Source organism: Aspergillus steynii, assembly GCF_002849105.1.
Source record: "Aspergillus steynii IBT 23096 chromosome Unknown P170scaffold_4, whole genome shotgun sequence".
NCBI lineage: Eukaryota > Fungi > Ascomycota > Eurotiomycetes > Eurotiales > Aspergillaceae > Aspergillus > Aspergillus steynii.
The window spans coordinates 1035398-1052046 of NW_020194401.1; the positions used below are offsets into that span (position 1 = coordinate 1035398).

The following is a 16649-nucleotide window of genomic DNA, read 5'->3' on the forward strand; positions in this document are numbered from 1 at the left end:
CCTTCCAAACATCCTCCAGGATCCGCTTTGATCTAGACTGGCTTCCGCGCAACAAATCAGAAGATGAAGCAGAGATTCTCGTCCCTGGACGTCAAGGTATGTGACACACTTGGGAATGCTGCTACTGGCGACAAGTGATGGCAAGAAACTCATCGGCACAACCAGGTCATCTCCCAGGAACTGGCCTCGGAGCTGGTCAATCTCCGAGTGTCGAACATTTACGATCTCTCATCGGTAAGTTGTTCTCTCAATTCACGATAGAGCTATCCTAACAGACGGTTGTTCTATGCCCTCTAGCGAATCTTCCTGTTCAAACTCGCCAAACCCGACCACCGCAAACAGCTCATCGTCGACTCCGGCTTCCGATGCCATGTCACCCAGTACTCGCGAACGACGGCCACGGCGCCCTCGCAGTTCGTGACGCGGTTGCGCAAGTTCCTCAAGACCCGTCGCATCACCTCCATCAAGCAGATCGGCACGGATCGCGTCATCGACATCTCCTTCAGCGATGACACCTACCACATGTTCCTGGAGTTTTTCGCCGGCGGGAACATCATCGTCACCGACCGCGAGCACAACATGCTGGCGGTCTTCCGCCAGGTCTCGGCCGCAGAGGGGGAGGAGGCCCGCGTCGGCTTGAAGTACAACGTGACGAACAAGCAGAACTACAACGGGGTTCCGGCGATCACGATCGACCGGATTCGCGACACGGTGGAGAAAGCGAAGGCGTTGTTCTCCCGGGAAGACGGAGCGCCGAAGAAGTCGAAGAAAAAGAATGCCGACGTGCTCCGGAAGGCTCTGTCGCAGGGATTCCCCGAGTACCCGCCGCTCTTGCTCGACCACGCTTTTGCTGCTAGGGGAGTGGACCCTGCAACGCCGCTGGATCAAGTTCTGCAGGATGAAGATTTGTTGAAGAAGGTGGAGGGCGTCTTGAAGGAGGCGGAGGGAGAGACTACCCGGCTGTCTGCTCAACAAAACCATCCTGGGTATATTGTCGCGCGACCGGATGCGCGATCTAAGGCTCAGCAGAACGCTGAAGGAGAGACGCCTTCCGACAAGCCCAGCCTTCTGTACGAAGACTTCCATCCTTTTAAACCCCAGCAGTTTGAAGAGAAGCCGGGCGTCACCATCCTGGAATTCCCGTCGCTGAATGCGACGGTGGACGAGTACTTCTCGTCGATCGAGACACAGAAGCTTGAGTCACGGCTCACGGAACGAGAAGAAACGGCGAAACGAAAGCTCGAGGCAGTGAGACAGGAGCACGAGAAACGGATCGGGGCGCTGAAGGAAACGCAAGATCTGCATATCCGCAAGGCCGGCGCTATCGAGGACAACGTGTATCGGGTTCAAGAGGCAATGGATGCAGTGAACGGCTTGATCGCACAGGGTATGGACTGGGTGGAGATCGCTCGCCTAATCGAGATGGAACAGGGCAGAGGAAACCCCGTCGCGCAAATCATTAAGTTGCCCTTGAAGTTGTACGAGAATACAATCACCCTGCTCCTCGGAGAAGCCGGAGACGAACAGGAGGAAGAGGACCATGGGTTATTCTCCAGCGACGAGTCCGAATCAGACGAGGAGAGCGAGGAGGCCCCGAATGCGCGCTCAGCATCGGAACAGTTGACCATTGATATTGACCTCAGTCTTTCGCCGTGGGCAAATGCCACGCAGTACTATGATCAAAAGAAAATGGCAGCGGTTAAAGAGCAGAGAACGACGCAGTCTTCTGCTAAGGCACTGAAGAGCCACGAGAAGAAGGTCACCCAAGATCTCAAAAAGGGCCTCAAGCAGGAAAAGCAGGTCCTTCACTTTGCCAGAAAGCCCTTCTGGTTTGAGAAGTTTCTCTTTTTCATTTCGTCTGAGGGCTACTTGGTTTTGGGGTAAGTTTTAATTCTACAATTTGCGAGAATTTCCTTTCTAACAACCCAAATAGTGGCCGTGATGCTATGCAGAGCGAGATTCTCTACCGTCGCCATTTGAAGAAGGGCGATATCTTCGTGCATGCAGACCTCGAAGGTGCTAGACCCATGATCGTCAAGAATAGGTCGACTGCTTCGAACTCCCCTATCCCACCCAGCACTTTGTCTCAAGCAGGAAACCTCTGCGTTGCCACATCAAGTTCTTGGGAATCGAAAGCCATCATGTCCGCATACTGGGCCAACGCCAACCAGGTTACCAAGACTGCCGAAGCTGGTGGCCTGCTGCCGACGGGTGAATTCTTGATCAAGGGAGAGAAGAACTTCCTTGCTCCCTCGCAGCTGGTGTTAGGCTTTGCAGTGATGTTCCAGATCAGCAAGGAGAGCCTTCGCAACCACAAATTAGCCATATTCGATGAAACTGCCTCTTCGGAGCCGGCTGATGGAGAAACCGGGGAAGCTAAAGTAGTCGAGGAGATCCAGGAAACTCCGGAGGAGACACAAGGTGCAGGCGAGGAGGATAAGCCTGCCGAAGCTGCTTCAAAGGAGCCAGCGGAAGAGCAAGAAGAGGGGCAAAGTTCCGATTCTGATGACGAACCCGAACACAACGACAGTGTGCCTGCCGCAAACCCGTTGCAGCAAGGCTCGTCTGAGCCTGTTGCCGACCATGTGTCAGAGGAGGCTGAAGATGCCGAGCTGAACGACGACATCGATGGGAAAGCAGCAGAAGAGGATGGTGAAACCGCGGAGAAGGACGAGGAAGAGGGAGATGAAGCCGGGACAGAGGCGCCTGAAGAAAGCCTGGAAGCCTGGAATGGAGGAAGATCCCAGGATACGAAGCACCTCTCTGCCCGGGAACGACGCCAGCTGAGACAAGGGAGGCAAATCGAATCGGCCGAGCCCATTCCCAAGAAAGAAAAACAACCCGTTACTCGCGGCAAGAAGGCAAAGGCAAAGAAGGCCGCTGCCAAGTACGCCGACCAGGATGACGAGGAGCGCGAATTGGCTCTTCGGCTCCTGGGTGCCAACAAGGCGAAGGCTGCGAAGGCCGAAGCGGCCGCCGAGGCCAAGGAGAAGCGTGACCGAGAAGCCGAAGCGCAGAAGAAGCGCCGCAAGGCCCAGCATGAACGTGCTGCTGAGGCCGAAAAACGACGACAGGCCATGTTTGAGGAGGGAGCTGGCGATGACTACGACGAGGAAACGGCCGCTGCGGAGGCTGCGGATCTGGACTGGATTCCGGCACTGGTTGGAACGCCTCATCCTGATGACGAGATCCTTGCAGCCATCGCCGTGTGCGCTCCGTGGGCATCACTTGGACGCTACAAGTACCGAACTAAGCTGCAGCCGGGCTCGGTCAAGAAGGGGAAGGCAGTCAAGGAGATTCTCGGCCGATGGATCTCCGAGACCACCACCGGAAAGGTCAAGAAGGAGCATGCTGAGGATGCAGGCATCCCCAGAGTCGTTGCAGAGAAGATCCGGGCTCGGGAGGGAGAGCTCCTCAAGACATGGAAAGACACTGAGATCATCAACTCGGTTCCTGTTGGCAAAGTACGAATTATGGGAGGCAGTGGAGGCGGAGATGCCAAGGGGAAGGGCAAAGGTGGTGGTGGAGGAGGAGGAGGAGGTGGTGGTGGTGGCAACAAAGGCGGTAAAGGGGGAAAGAAGAAATAGGTGACTAGCTCGTGGATTGGACATACTGGTGTATGTAGCAAAGATAAATTCATGTACCTATATTTAGTTCATTGGTTTTCGACTTTGAGGTTGTAGTGGCTGGAGACAAGTCAGGGAATGCATGCATAGACACCACAAACTACGAAACAGGAAGCATAATTGCAATGATCTCACTCGCCAGGATTCATACACATATATTTCGTCCGAAGACTTCTATTTATCCCAGTAACTCGTCTTGCTCTAATCTTGTCGCCATCAAACAGGGCCAAAAGCATCGCTTAGTCATGCCCGACGTCATCGCGAAGATTTTCGGTTTCTGCGCCGACAAACACTCGACTCTCTTTTGAGGCCGCAATGCTCTGAGTTTTGGGTAAGTTTCCTTCCAAGTGGGACGAGGCGGGCATCGAATCAAGAATTCTTCTAACAAATAAGGCTCCAGATACCCAACAGCCCTCTCCCCCCCACTTGGCCTCATATTCGTAGCCGGCCTTGACCCAACCCCGCGACTCGACTGATTTCCATGCTTCCCTGCCTGTTCTAGACGATTCGAGCGCCGATTACCCCCTTTTTCTTTTCCAGGGCTCGTGGTGATTCTCGGGAAATTGATAAAAAGCGACCATTTCGTCAGTCAAGCTGGTGTCTCTCTTCTCTCGCCTTGTCGCTGGCGGCCGCCCGCACAGCTTTATTAGGTTTTTTACGACTTCTACTCGCACGATGGCGCCCAAGGAGACGACTCGGATTCTGTCGGTCCGCCGACTCAACCAGGAGGGACCCGGAAACAAGTCGCTCGCCGAGTGGTGGGACAGTGAACGCAGCAACAAGACGCCCGAAGCCGCCGCGATCGAGGAGGCCGCCGACCTTCTGCGCACGAGCGATATCCCCGTGGCGTTCCCCACGGAGACGGTATACGGACTCGGCGCAGACGCGACCCGCAGCGATGCCGTGCAGGGGATCTACAGGGCCAAGCAGAGGCCCTCGGACAACCCGTTGATCATCCACGTGGACTCGCTGGACATGCTGGAGCGAATCCTGAACCCCGTGCAAGCCAGCCCGACGCGCTTGACTAGGACAGCGAAGAACTCGATACCCACCATCTACCATGCCCTGATCGACCGGTTCTGGCCGGGCCCGTTGACTATCCTTTTGCCGAACCCGTCGGGCTCGCCGCTCGCGAAGGAGGTCACCTCCAACTTGACGACGTTTGGCGTGCGCATGCCCTCGTCGCCGCTGGCGCGCTTGCTGATCCACGCCACGGACCGTCCCCTGGCTGCTCCGTCGGCGAATGCGTCGACTAAGCCTTCGCCGACTAGTGCGGAGCATGTGTGTCATGACCTGGAGGGTCGGATTGAGCTGATTCTCGACGGGGGGTCCTGCGGAGTCGGCGTGGAGAGTACGGTGGTGGACGGGCTGTCGGATCCGCCTGCGATCCTACGACCGGGTGGTATCGGCATCGAGGAGCTGCGGACGTGTGCTGGATGGGAGAATGTACAGGTTGGATACAATGACGGGAGTCTGGAGGTGAAGGAGGTCCCCAGGGCGCCTGGCATGAAGTACCGACACTATTCGCCCAAGGCGCGCGTGGTGCTCTTCGAAGCCGACTCCAACGAACAGGCCGTGTCGCAGCACATTCGAAAGGACCTGGAAGACACCGCGATCGGCGCACATATGATTGGAATCCTACGCACTCGGAACTGGAAGCGGGGACTGGGATTACTGTCAAACGAGGAGATCGAGAAGACGCTGAAGCCGATTCCTTCCTTGGTCGACGATCTGGTGGGATTCTCGGCCCCCGTGAACGACCGCATCAACGGATGTCTTGCGGCCAAGGAGACCTTCGACTGCCATCTGGGGTCGGATGTCGAGTCGATTGCGCGCCGGCTGTTTTCGGCACTGCGGGCGATGGACGAAATGGAGGTGGATGTCATCTACGTAGAGGGAATCTCGGACCAGAGCGGCGACCTTGCAGCGGCGGTCATGAACCGACTGCGCAAGGCTGCTGGAGCCGAACTTCGAGTATGATGTGGGCTTTAATATAGAGGGAGTTAGACGGAGTTGCAGTTTCACATTGATGGATCGTGATCTTGGTATCAGGTATAGAATTGATTTAAGATTTTTATTATCATCCCTATTTACAATCGTCCGAAGGCAATCAAGGCAATCAAGGCAATCAAGGCAATCAGGGCATCCTCCGACGGGCGTCTCCGACGGGCTTATCAGATGAAGTGGATCTTTGGCAGCCTCAATTTTCAGGTCGGTGTGCCCCCATTGGACTGTTTTTATTGGACTCTGAATTGTCTGCGTCTTCCCTGCGTCTTCTAGAATTTTGGGATTCTTTAAGGAAGCCTCGGTCTTTTTCACCCTCCTTTATATCCGGAGTATTTCTCATTCGTTATACATATTCTTCTATTTTTTATTTTAATTTTTATAATTCTTTCTGGGCAATACAATCATTTTAGAGAAAGCCCCTCTTCACGATGTGTCAATCCGACCTGCACGACTTCCTTCACGGCCTCCCCAAATGCGAGCATCACGTCCATTTGGAAGGATGTCTGACTCCCGAGCTGATCTTCCAGCTGGCCGCGAAGAACGGCGTCCAACTCCCCCAAGAACCAGCCTATGAGTCCGTCGAGACCCTCACGCAGCGCTACGGCAACTTTACGTCGCTGGACGACTTCCTGCGCTTCTACTTCATCGGCATGTCGGTGCTCCAGCACGAGTCCGACTTCGCCGACCTCGCCTGGGCCTATTTCCAGAAAGCCCACGCCGATGGCGTCCACCACGCCGAGGTCTTCTTCGACCCGCAAGTGCACCGCGACCGCCAGATCCCCTACGCCACCATCGTCGCGGGCTTCGTGGCCGGCTGCAAACGCGCCGAGAAGGAGCTCGGCCTGTCCACGCGTCTGATCCTCTGCTTCGTGCGCCATCTCTCCGTCGAGTCGGCCGCCAACGTCTACGAAGAGGCCCTGGCCCACCAGTCCTTCGACACGGACCTCGTCCACGGCCTCGGATGGTCCTCGACGGAAGTCGGGCCCCCTAAGGACATGTTCCGGGATCTGTACCAGTCTGCCTCGGGCAAGGGGATTCCGTTGACAGCGCACGCCGGCGAGGAAGGTGATGCCTCGTATATCAGCACGGCGCTGGAGCTGGGCGCTCGCCGCATTGACCACGGCATTCGGCTCGTCGAGGATCCGGTGTTGATGGAGCGCATTGCGCGCGAGGGCGTCATGCTGACCGTGTGTCCCATCTCGAATGTCCAGCTGCGGTGCGTGCAGTCTGTGGCGGAGGTTCCGATCCGCACGTTCCTGGAGGCTGGCGTCAAGTTCTCCATTAACAGTGACGACCCGGCCTACTTTGGGGGGTATATCCTGGATAACTACTGCGCTGTGCAGGAGGCGCATCGGCTGTCTGTGGACGAGTGGAGGGTGATTGCGGAGAACAGTGTCAGTGCGAGCTGGATTGATGAGCAGAGGAAGGAGGAGCTGCTGGGGCATATCGATGCTCATGTCAAGAAGCATGTCGCTGTGGCTGTCTGAGGGGGTTAGAGATGAGTTTATGAATTGTGATGACTGTTTGATACTTGAGCCTGCATCAGGAACCGGGAATAATCGACAGGGTAGTAAAGATTGCGGAGGCGTAGGCATTGCCGAAGCACATCATGCATTACTTCCACCTGAAGATCAGGAGATCTCGACACCTGCGCAAGAAGTGCACGAGTCTCCCAATGGAAGAACCTCGACTGTAGTTAGGTTGGTAAATGAACTTAGGTATACTTCCAGATTACTAACCCCAAGTGGCCAAGCAGCAGCCACAGCCGGAACGAGAGTGTAACCACGTCATTTCCACCTCCAAGCTCAAAGCTGAAGATGCAAATGCGCCCCGTCACCACCTTCACTCGCTCCATCGGTTGCAAAGCCATCCACCAGCTCTCTCGTCGTCCCGAGAATCAACTCCGAGCATCTCTCTCGCTCGCGCGCTCACAATCCAACCTCCACACCTCTCCCCCCCTGTCCCCCGCTACTCGTATCTCGAGACCTACAATCAGACTCAACCCCACTACTCAGCTACATCTACAAGCCAAACCTCGAGCCATGTCATCGGAAACCATCCCCGACCGCTACAAGCTGGTGTTCTTCGTGCCGCACTCGCATCTCGAGACCGTCAAGGACGCCGTGTTCGCTTCGGGAGCCGGGACCTTCCCGGGGGGTAAATATGTCAAGTGCTGTTTCCAGATGCCCGGGCAGGGACAGTTCATGCCCGCCGGGGGAGCGAATCCTGCGATTGGCGCGGTCGGAACGCTGGAGGTCGTGGAGGAGATGAAGGTCGAGGTGATGTGTTTGGGACGGTCGATTATGTTGCATGCGGTGGAGGCGTTGGTGAAGGCTCATCCGTACGAGGAGGTGGCGTACGAGGTGTATAAGATGGAGAATGTGTAATGCTGCATTATCATATCTGTAGTTAAGATAATTGCAATGATAAACCGAAGATGAAAAGAAGATGAAGAAGTGGAACTGCCGACAAAACCCATCTTGTTATTGGCGCAGAAGGCGGGAGTAATCTGTCGCCGCTCATTGGCCCAGAGCCGCACCCGCAAAACGCCTCTTCGACTCCGAATGAAAGTCGATCGAACGTCTTCAATCCATCCACGCCTGTTGCTCCCCCCCCATCCACGATATCCTCCCTTTGCCGCCAGCAATGGCTTCCAAATTCTTTCCCGCCGTCCCGCGGGTCGGTCGTCAGTTGTTCCAGACTGTCCCCAAGTCCCAATGCAGACCCTTCTCGGCTGGTCCGCAACGATTGAGCGACTCCCTTGCCGTGGTACGTGATTAATGATGGGCGAGCCCCCCGCGACCGCTGAGCTGTCGCGGATATCGCGGATCCATTCTACAGGCTCAATTGATGCGCAATTGAGGGTCATCGGCTGGATGGATATTTTGCTGACCCTTTCTCCCGATTAGCACCGCAACAAGCCCACCAACAACCCGTCCCTCCCCTTCCAGTTCTCCGAGCAGAACCTCAGACTCGCCGATGAGATCCTCAAGCGCTACCCTCCCCAGTACAAGAAGGCCGCCGTCATGCCTCTGCTGGATCTCGGCCAGCGCCAGCACGGCTACACCAGCATCAGCGTCATGAACGAGGTCGCCCGGCTCCTCGAGATGCCCCCCATGCGTGTCTATGAAGTCGCAACCTTTTATACCATGTACAACCGGGAGCCGGTGGGCAAATACTTTGTCCAGCTCTGCACAACGGTAGGCATCCCCTCAGCTTCTTCCCCCCTTTTCGATTTCGATAATGGGGCTGGGACACGTGCTGACATGAGCCCTTTATCCAGACACCATGCCAGCTGGGTGGCTGCGGCAGTGACAAGATCGTCAAGGCTATCACGGAGCACCTTGGCATCACCCCCGGACACACGACTGAAGACGGTCTGTTCACTTTTGTCGAGGTCGAATGTCTGGGTGCCTGTGTCAACGCTCCTATGGTTCAGATTAACGATGACTACTATGAGGATCTCACTCCCGAGTCCATCAAGACCCTTCTTACCGCGCTGAAGGACTCCTCGGCTGCCACCGAGGCCGGCAAGCCCGTCCAGGTGCCTGCGCCCGGACCTCTGAGCGGCCGAGAGAGCTGTGAGAACAGCGGTGGCATCACGAACCTGCGGGAACCCGTGTGGGACCCCGAGACGATGATGCGCAAGGACGGGGCCTTGGATCAGCAGCAATAAATTCCAGATAATTCTCATAATTCAAGCGAAGGGAGTTTTGCCTGTCTTCACCGTGTTCTTTCTTCCTGGTTGGTAGTCACGGAACAGGGACCGCCAGGCGTCGATTCTGTACAGTACATTGTTCCTCATCTTCTTTCTCGTTTACTCTGTCGTCGAAGTCCAAAATTCTCAGACCACGGTGCACGGTGATCCATCTGCCTTAGAAGAGTTTGTTTAGCAGTACCCAATTTCATTTGTATTCGATAACTTGCGGTTCTTCCAGTGACGTCCCCGGGCTTCCCCGTCATTCCCCGTCACTTTCCGGCGTAAACAAAGTCCTTCTCTTCCTTTCACTTTCTCACCTTCTCTCACTTCTCAGCTTCATCTCCTCCCACCCCCCCCCCCTCCCCCCCCCCCCTTTCTTACTCCTGGGAGTAAGGTCTTTTTTGTTTGCCTCTCCCCCTTCTCCTCTCCCTCCTTCGCGCCGCCTCCCCTCACCCACTGGTATAGGGCGGGTTCTGGCGGTACGGACAGACAGTCTCGTCCACGGTCCTTCTGGCCAGCATGTGGTATACGTGGACATGTTTCGTCTGTCCGTACCGCCGGGCCCGCCCTACTGCTTGGGTCATTGTCGACTCGTAGTTGTACTGAGTCTCTGCAAGCAAGGGTGAGAGAAACATCACATGATTAGCAGCTTGGAGGTTCCTGACAAGACAACAGTTAGCTTTGCAGAGCATAATGGATCGGAAATCTCAGGATTTGGTCCTTACAGTCCCGCCGACATCTCGTTCCCCAACATCAAAATCAAAACACGACTCTCTCCCCAGCCCTTCGTCAGATACCCCTCCAGCTTTTTGATCGATGATGTGTCCTCGTCGATGATCGCAGTGTGCTTGATCTTTGCGAGATCCAGCGCCATCGAGGCGACTTTTCTGATCTCCTCGTACTGAATGAAAATCAAGGCTTTGTCGTCGCGAGGCATCGCTTGGAGAATCTCGACCATTTTGTCTAGCTTTGATCCGCCGTACCGTGCACTTCTATCTTCCCCACTGCAGCCAAACATTGATCCTTTTTGAAGATTGTTGATCGTGAGTTCACCGTGGCATCCTGTGACGACGCATTCCTCATTAACAAAGCTCGAAGTGCAGATCGAACAGATGACATGGCCACAAGAACTGAGGATGTTGACCTCACTTGCTGTGAGGATCCTGTCCTGGCACTTGTCGCAGATGATCTCCAAGTCAGCCTGTACGCGGTGCACGGCTTCGAGGTATCTGAGGGCTCGCTTTCGCATAACCCATTCCACAATGTAGCTGCGCATGTTTGTCACCGTTCTTCTGAGCACCGTGTCGAATTCATCCTTCTTCCCTGGTTTCTTCGGGAGCTTGGGAGGTTCGTCTTTCTTGGCTTTTTTCGTTTCACCTTCCTCACTTTCGCCTGTGTCCTCATCTTCCTTTTCTCTATCTGCCTTGTCCTTCTTTTGCACAGGCTCTGCAAAGAAGAGCTTCCAATCATCGTCCGTCTTTTCAAGAAAAGCCTTTTCGATAATAGCTCGGGCTTCTATTTTCACCAATTCGTCTCCAAAATCGTTTTTCCCAACACTATCGACAAACTTCTGGAAATTAGGTACGTTCTTGTCAGCTCTTTCCAACAACCAAACGGCTAACTTGACTTCCAAAGCGAAAACCTCCACAGCAGCTTCGATATGTTTCTGGCGCGTTTCAATGAGAGACTTGCAGGTGGTGTCCTCCGGCTTTCCATTCTTCCACTGGTGGCTGAGAGCGAAGGTTGTACATCGTTTGAGCAGTGCCTCCATGGCCGTGCTGCTACCGCGAATAAGATCATCCAGTCTCTTCTCCCGTTTGCTGCCATGTTTACTACGGCTACCGCAGAATGCCTGTGCGCTCAGCCCATCAAGCTGTCTGCGGAGCTCTTCATAGATCGTTGTTTCTACCGGCAGTAAGGAGACTTCGATGGTGTGTTCCGTGCATGGGATTTCGCCGATACAAGGAACATTCTTGCGGGCAAAACGGTCGAGGAATGTCTGGGCGTGCTCGTGTCGATTTCTGTGCCATGACTCGCTTCGGGGGGCTCGATACGCTTGGAAGACTTCTGCATCCGATTGGATCTTCTTTTTCAGTTTCCCCAGCACGTTATGGGATTTCATGTCATCATCGTCGATCCCGAGGTGGACGCCCAAGAAAGGTGCAATTGTATTCACGTCAGCAAAGTTATTCAAGGGCGGCGTTCCCGAGAGCACCCATCGTGCGCGAGCTTGTATAGCTGCGATGGGTTTGGGCTCGACTTTCACATATGTGAACTCGTCGATCACCACACGTTCCCACGAGTACTGATGGATAAGCGAGTTTTTCATGGTATCCCAGTCTGTTTTCTCTGTCTTTCTGTCGATGTTGAACTCTTCTCGATCACTCCAGAACAAACTCGCCTTTGGCTTCTTTAACGTGGGTTGACCACTTGCGCTTTTTTTGCCCTTCTTGTCGGCCTTTCGACGGCTTGGGGTGGCTGCTTTCTTTGGGCGCGGGGGCGCATCGAGGTCCTCATATTCGGTATCGTCGCGATCTGATTCAGCCTGGACGGCTTCTGCCTCGTTCGTCTCGTCATTTGTCGTGCCATGGATAGCTGCCCCCTCTTCCAGGGCCTGCTCTTCCTCCTCGTTCTTTTTCTTCTTCTTTGGGGGCGCAAATGTTCTCAGTGGCTGGAGTTGAACGAGGCGGGATATCTTGGACCGGAGAGTGTGAGGGTCTCTTTCGTCATTGGCGTCAGACTCCTCATCAGCGCTGGACAGGGCTGCATATTCCACGTCAATGCCTGCATTGCGAGGTTCGCCTGCATTCGCTTCCGCATAATGCCTTCCTCTCAGTCGCTTGGACGGGTTGTAGGTGAAGTTTGCCGTGGTATTTCTGAACTTCCGGCGTCTTCCCTGCAAGGATTCGAGGAAAGCAGAAGGGCCTTTATTCATGAGAGTTTCCACTTGCTCTTTGAGAGATTGATGGGCCTCGGAAAACCAATCCAAGAAGTTGCGGCCTTGAGGCGCCGGCACCCGCGGCATACCAGTGAACATCTGCATTGTCCGATGATAATTTTGATCGCCAAAAACCTCCCAGGTCACCAAGACGATGTCCGCCTTTCGAATCTCACGAATGGTTTTCTTAGCGAGTTCAGCCCTGTTGGAAAAAGCGAGGACCTTGTATCTGGTCCCCAGGAATTTGGTGATCTCAAGCCGCCATTGCTTGAACAAGTTGCGAGGTGTCAAGATGAGGGTCGCGTTGGTAGGGATAAAGCCCGGTGTAGACCGGGGTGCGCTACCCTGTCTAGATTGCGCATCGATTAATCCAAGAATGAGGGCTGTTTTTCCGTATCCAACATCATCTGCCAAAACACCGCCACGGATCGTTTTGAGAGCGGTCACTTTCGCCTCCGCACGCCACATCAGCTGGGGAAGTAGAGCTTCCTCTACCTCTTCTTCAGCAAAAGGCTCAATGTCGTCGCTCTCCTGCATGACCATCCAATGCAAAGACCGAAGCTGTTCTGGCCTTAGCTTGAGCTTGAAATTGGGGGGCTGACCGCAAGGAATATCTGCATTATTGTTCCTGAGCTGGAACTCTGAGAACGCCAAATTTCTCGAGTCATGTGCATTAGGGACCAGACGCCAAAGAAAAGAGGCACCACCAATGGTGCTAGAACCAGCAAGTTTGTCGTACGCCTGATGTAGAAGGGTCTGCACATTCAGGGTGATTCGCAAATTTCCAAAGTTATTTTCATCAACCCGGCGGAACACCAAGAAAGGGACGGGCTTCGCTTTAAGCTGCCGCTCATATAACGCAGCATCGCGGGGATCTTCGCAGGCTTTGATGTGGCCTCGTGCATTGCAACTCCAGATCATTGCTGGCTTGGGCGGAGTGCAGGTTGTGCACCCGGAGAATTCGCCATTGCTGTTCATTGCCTGTTTTTCGACGATTTGATTCCAATCTTCATAGCCGGTGGTGGTGGTGGCTCTCAGGAGTAACCAGGCAAGATCCCTCAATTCAGCTTGTGAGTCCAAAGGGTTAGAGACCTCCCAAGATCCTACATTCCAAGTCGAACCAATGGTGTTAACTGGTGCTGACAATGATAGCAAGGTTATATGTTCTGATTCGCAACCGGTGTGATCGATCGAGACAACGTGCCCCGGCTCAAGGTTATGGAGGGTGATAGAGGCATCGGAACTGTAAGGCTGCAAGGAGATGGCTTCAGTATTGGTCCATCTGCGGTAGTATGCATGGACCGACTCCTCGTGAGCTTCAGACTGTCTGCTGGGGCGCCAAGTGTGAGCCACCTCGGCAATGGTTAATCGTCGTGCATAGCTAGGATCTCGTCCATGTTCCAAGGCAAATACAAAAGAGTCGTACTTTGGCTCGCCCAACTTCGTCGGATCTAAAAACAGGTACACAGCGGGCTTGTTATCCTCAGTAGCTTTCCTTTTGTGCAAAGATGCACTTGCTGTACCGCACTCGGGCAAAAGCTCGTAGGTCCCTCGGACATCGACTTCGAGGTTGCTCATGTCCTCGTCAGTTCCCTGGACAATGACTTTGGTCCAAACCTGGGACGCGATGATCTCTTCGCCCTGCAAACCGCATTTCGCCTCATAGCTCGGCACTTTTTCTCCTGCCGGTTCAAACACGAGCGTCAATCTCGAGCTTAGCGGCGCACACACCTGCCAGGTCCCCGCCAGCAGGGAATCTGACGAGACAGCCATCCGCGCAATCGGCTTTGAAAGAATCTCCCGGTTTACTGAAAGACCTGGATCGCTTTCCAGAGGTTTGGCAAAAAGACGCCACTCGAGTCCGCTGGCCGGGTTGATCACAAGATGAAGGACCGAGTGCTTCCCCTCGTAAGAGACAGTCCACAGTTTTCCCCGCGAGATATCCGAGAAACGGAGCTCGTCACCGACGGTTCGCATAACGGCCTTCAGGAAATCTTCCCAGATGGCAGACGGGCATTTCACGGACGGATCGCTTTTGAGAATACCCCAACTCTCCGCAGTGATGCCAACCATCATCAGTCGGTTCGGGATGATCTTTCGAAGATCTCGAACAAAGTCGGAAGGTATACTTCTCTTGATCGTCTTCGGTCTGTTGTAGAAATGAGTGGGGTTACCGTGGCAGTCATCGCAGGCTGTGTGCTCGCACAGTTGACATTCGAAGATCGTGTCTTTGACCGCTGACTGCTTCTCGCAAATACAGTATCTGGCACTGCGGGCCGCCGCCTCCAGAACTGCGCGGGTATCAAAGAGCTCCAAGCAATGTGTTTGGGCATTATTGGGATTCAACTGTAAGTTTCCTTTGAATGTGACGCTTTCGGCCTGTGAGGCGCTGCAGCTGGAGAGATCGCACTTGGGGGTAGTGCTAGCTGGCATTTCACCCTTCTCGAGGACTGGGTGTGCAACAATAAGAGCTGACAGCGTCGCCGCGCAGACAACGGTGGAGCTCATGGCATTCCCCGCGAGATCTTGCAGGTCTCGCTGCGACTCCCGGGTGAGGATCAATTTACCCACGGGCAAGCCTTGCAGGGCGAGAGCCTCGGCGCCGCAGAGCGGGCCACCTCTTGTGGTGAGGTAGGGGATGCCGCTTGGGGTGATGCATCCCATGATGCCATACGCACGACTATCAGTCTCCCGGTCAACGCCCTGAGAAAGCTCTAGACATCGCCTGAAATACATGTCAGTATGAGATGAAGCCCAGGGGACTTGTTGGACTTTCGACTTACTCTTTATAGCTCATATCGTAACCGTCACGGAGCTTTCGAAGGAAATTACAATCGATGGTATCAAGCACCCTCTCTGGCAAAGCCCCCGAGAACCTTCTCCAGGCAAAGTCAAGCACCTGGCGGGCTCCGTTGTCCTGAAACCTGGTAGCAGGACGCTTATGGCCCAGGTCATTGTCGGTGCGATAATAGTGGTGGCGGAGCTGGTACTTCTCCCAGCCAACGTGAGTCCGCGTGGTTGTTGCCGCCAACCGGGCCACCATATCTCTCTCGATCTGCTCGAGACGTTTATCACCATGTCCGAAGGCAAACATACCGATAGGGGAGCTGGCTGGACGCCGGAACTTGCGAACGATCTCCGGCCATCCTTCGAAGTCCTCTTTTTTCAGCCCCCGAGCCTGCATCAGTTTCTTATCGATACAGATCATGTATCCTCTTTCGCGGGTCTGGGGCAGGTAGAAGGCCTTGGTGTCTACGCCCACGTGGATCCCCAGGTAATCGATCTCCGCGAGGTACTGCACGATGCTGGTCCAGGGTGCGAGCTTGACGTTCTCGAGGACCATGATGCGCGGTCGGTAGACCCGCGCGTGGCGGACGATGGCCCAGAATGTGCCTCCCGATTCACCCTGCTGATCGAGTGTCTTTCGGTTGTTGTTCAAGCCGGAGAAGTCGACGCAGGAAAAGCCGGCTACTAAGAGGTCCACGTTCTTGGGGACCTTTTCTATGGACCCGTACGCGGTTGCTCTGTTCATTCAAATGTCGGAGTCAGTTGAGCCGTTGAACTGCGGTCAGAAAGGGGAGAGCAAATGGAAACTTTGGTCTAAAAACAGGAAACCAAGCAAAGGGAATAAAGAAAACTTACGCCACACGGTCTTTCAGCTGGTTCACATCCCGAAACAAGTATCGAGGATGAAAGTTGCGCTCGATATACGCCTGCTTAAACGGTACGATCTCAGCACTGAAGAGATGCCGAAACGGCAGGGTTCTGTCAAAGTGCGTTTCCAAATCTATCATAACAGACCAGTCAGTCAGCAATTGCTCACCAAGCCAAGCCCAGAAACCAAACAAGCAGAAGCAGTAGTAGTAACTTACGACACCTAACCATCTCCAACGCCAACAGCGGACTCTCCGTCCCTGAACAAACAGTCGCCACACGCAGCGGCCGACTCCCCATGTGCTTCAGCGCCTCGTCGAGGCCCAACTCCAGCGCCTTGCTCGTCATCAGCCGATACATCTCCTCCAGATCATGGATGGGGGGCAGCCCCTCCGCCAGACGCGTCTTGTATGTTTTCTTGCCGTCGTACGGCCGGCTGTGCACCAGCTCCGGGGTGTCCAGATCCACATCCTCATCCGAGGCGTAGGTCACTGGCTCGCGGAACCCGTAGAGCTCGCGCTCGGCGGTGTCTCTGGGCCAGCCGCGTCTTTTGGGGGTAGTGGCCTTGCGGGGAGTTGTCTTGCGAGTGGTGCTTTTTCGAGCGGTGGTTTTGCGGGCTCGTTTGGGAGCGGTCGAGGTGGAGGGAGTGGTGGTGGCTTTTCTTTTGGGTGCCATTTTGGGTGGTGGGATGATGGGTAGGGGGGAATATCAGGCAGAGTCAGAG

The 16649-nt window shown here is 54.7% G+C and overlaps 5 protein-coding genes across 5 annotated transcripts; 4 read left to right on the forward strand and 1 right to left on the reverse strand.

Moving 5' to 3' along the window:
- Positions 1-15: 15 nt before the first annotated feature.
- P170DRAFT_455760 (uncharacterized protein) lies at positions 16-5606 on the forward strand (the record flags this gene model as incomplete). Its single annotated transcript, XM_024851564.1, has 11 exons — positions 16-96; positions 166-234; positions 298-1880; positions 1934-2381; positions 2556-3206; positions 3243-3287; positions 3321-3374; positions 3405-3464; positions 3504-3564; positions 4027-4066; positions 4277-5606. Exons 1-11 carry the CDS (start codon positions 64-66, stop codon positions 5604-5606), a joined length of 4374 nt encoding a protein of 1457 aa, XP_024704259.1. The 5' UTR covers positions 16-63.
- Positions 5607-5938: 332 nt separating this feature from the next.
- Positions 5939-7149, forward strand: aah1 (adenosine deaminase). The gene has a single exon (XM_024849190.1). It carries the CDS (start codon positions 6062-6064, stop codon positions 7118-7120), a length of 1059 nt encoding a protein of 352 aa, XP_024704260.1. The 5' UTR covers positions 5939-6061; the 3' UTR covers positions 7121-7149.
- A 266-nt stretch (positions 7150-7415) lies between these two features.
- On the forward strand, positions 7416-8125 carry P170DRAFT_436634 (uncharacterized protein). Its single transcript, XM_024849191.1, has one exon. It carries the CDS (start codon positions 7451-7453, stop codon positions 8018-8020), a length of 570 nt encoding a protein of 189 aa, XP_024704261.1. The 5' UTR covers positions 7416-7450; the 3' UTR covers positions 8021-8125.
- A 101-nt stretch (positions 8126-8226) lies between these two features.
- On the forward strand, positions 8227-9553 carry P170DRAFT_436635 (complex I 24 kDa subunit family protein). The gene is made up of 3 exons (XM_024849192.1): positions 8227-8402; positions 8543-8833; positions 8917-9553. The coding sequence occupies exons 1-3, from the start codon at positions 8280-8282 to the stop codon at positions 9307-9309; spliced, it is 807 nt and encodes a 268-aa protein (XP_024704262.1). The 5' UTR covers positions 8227-8279; the 3' UTR covers positions 9310-9553.
- A 229-nt stretch (positions 9554-9782) lies between these two features.
- P170DRAFT_464536 (putative SNF2 family helicase) lies at positions 9783-16600 on the reverse strand (the record flags this gene model as incomplete). The annotated part of the gene is made up of 5 exons (XM_024852257.1): positions 9783-9993; positions 10059-14996; positions 15055-15795; positions 15914-16058; positions 16144-16600. 5 exons carry the CDS (start codon positions 16598-16600, stop codon positions 9783-9785), a joined length of 6492 nt encoding a protein of 2163 aa, XP_024704263.1.
- Between the last annotated feature and the right edge of the window lie 49 nt (positions 16601-16649).

Excerpts from the sequence above, each read along its gene's own strand:
- P170DRAFT_436634 (XM_024849191.1), top strand. The coding sequence starts at position 7,451 with ATGCAAATGCGCCCCGTCACCACCTTCACTCGCTCCATCGGTTGCAAA.
- aah1 (XM_024849190.1), top strand. The coding sequence starts at position 6,062 with ATGTGTCAATCCGACCTGCACGACTTCCTTCACGGCCTCCCCAAATGC.
- P170DRAFT_436635 (XM_024849192.1), top strand. The coding sequence starts at position 8,280 with ATGGCTTCCAAATTCTTTCCCGCCGTCCCGCGGGTCGGTCGTCAGTTG. Across the intron at positions 8,403-8,542 it reads TGAGCGACTCCCTTGCCGTG|CACCGCAACAAGCCCACCAA; the intron begins GTACGTGATTAA and ends TCTCCCGATTAG. Across the intron at positions 8,834-8,916 it reads TTGTCCAGCTCTGCACAACG|ACACCATGCCAGCTGGGTGG; the intron begins GTAGGCATCCCC and ends CCCTTTATCCAG.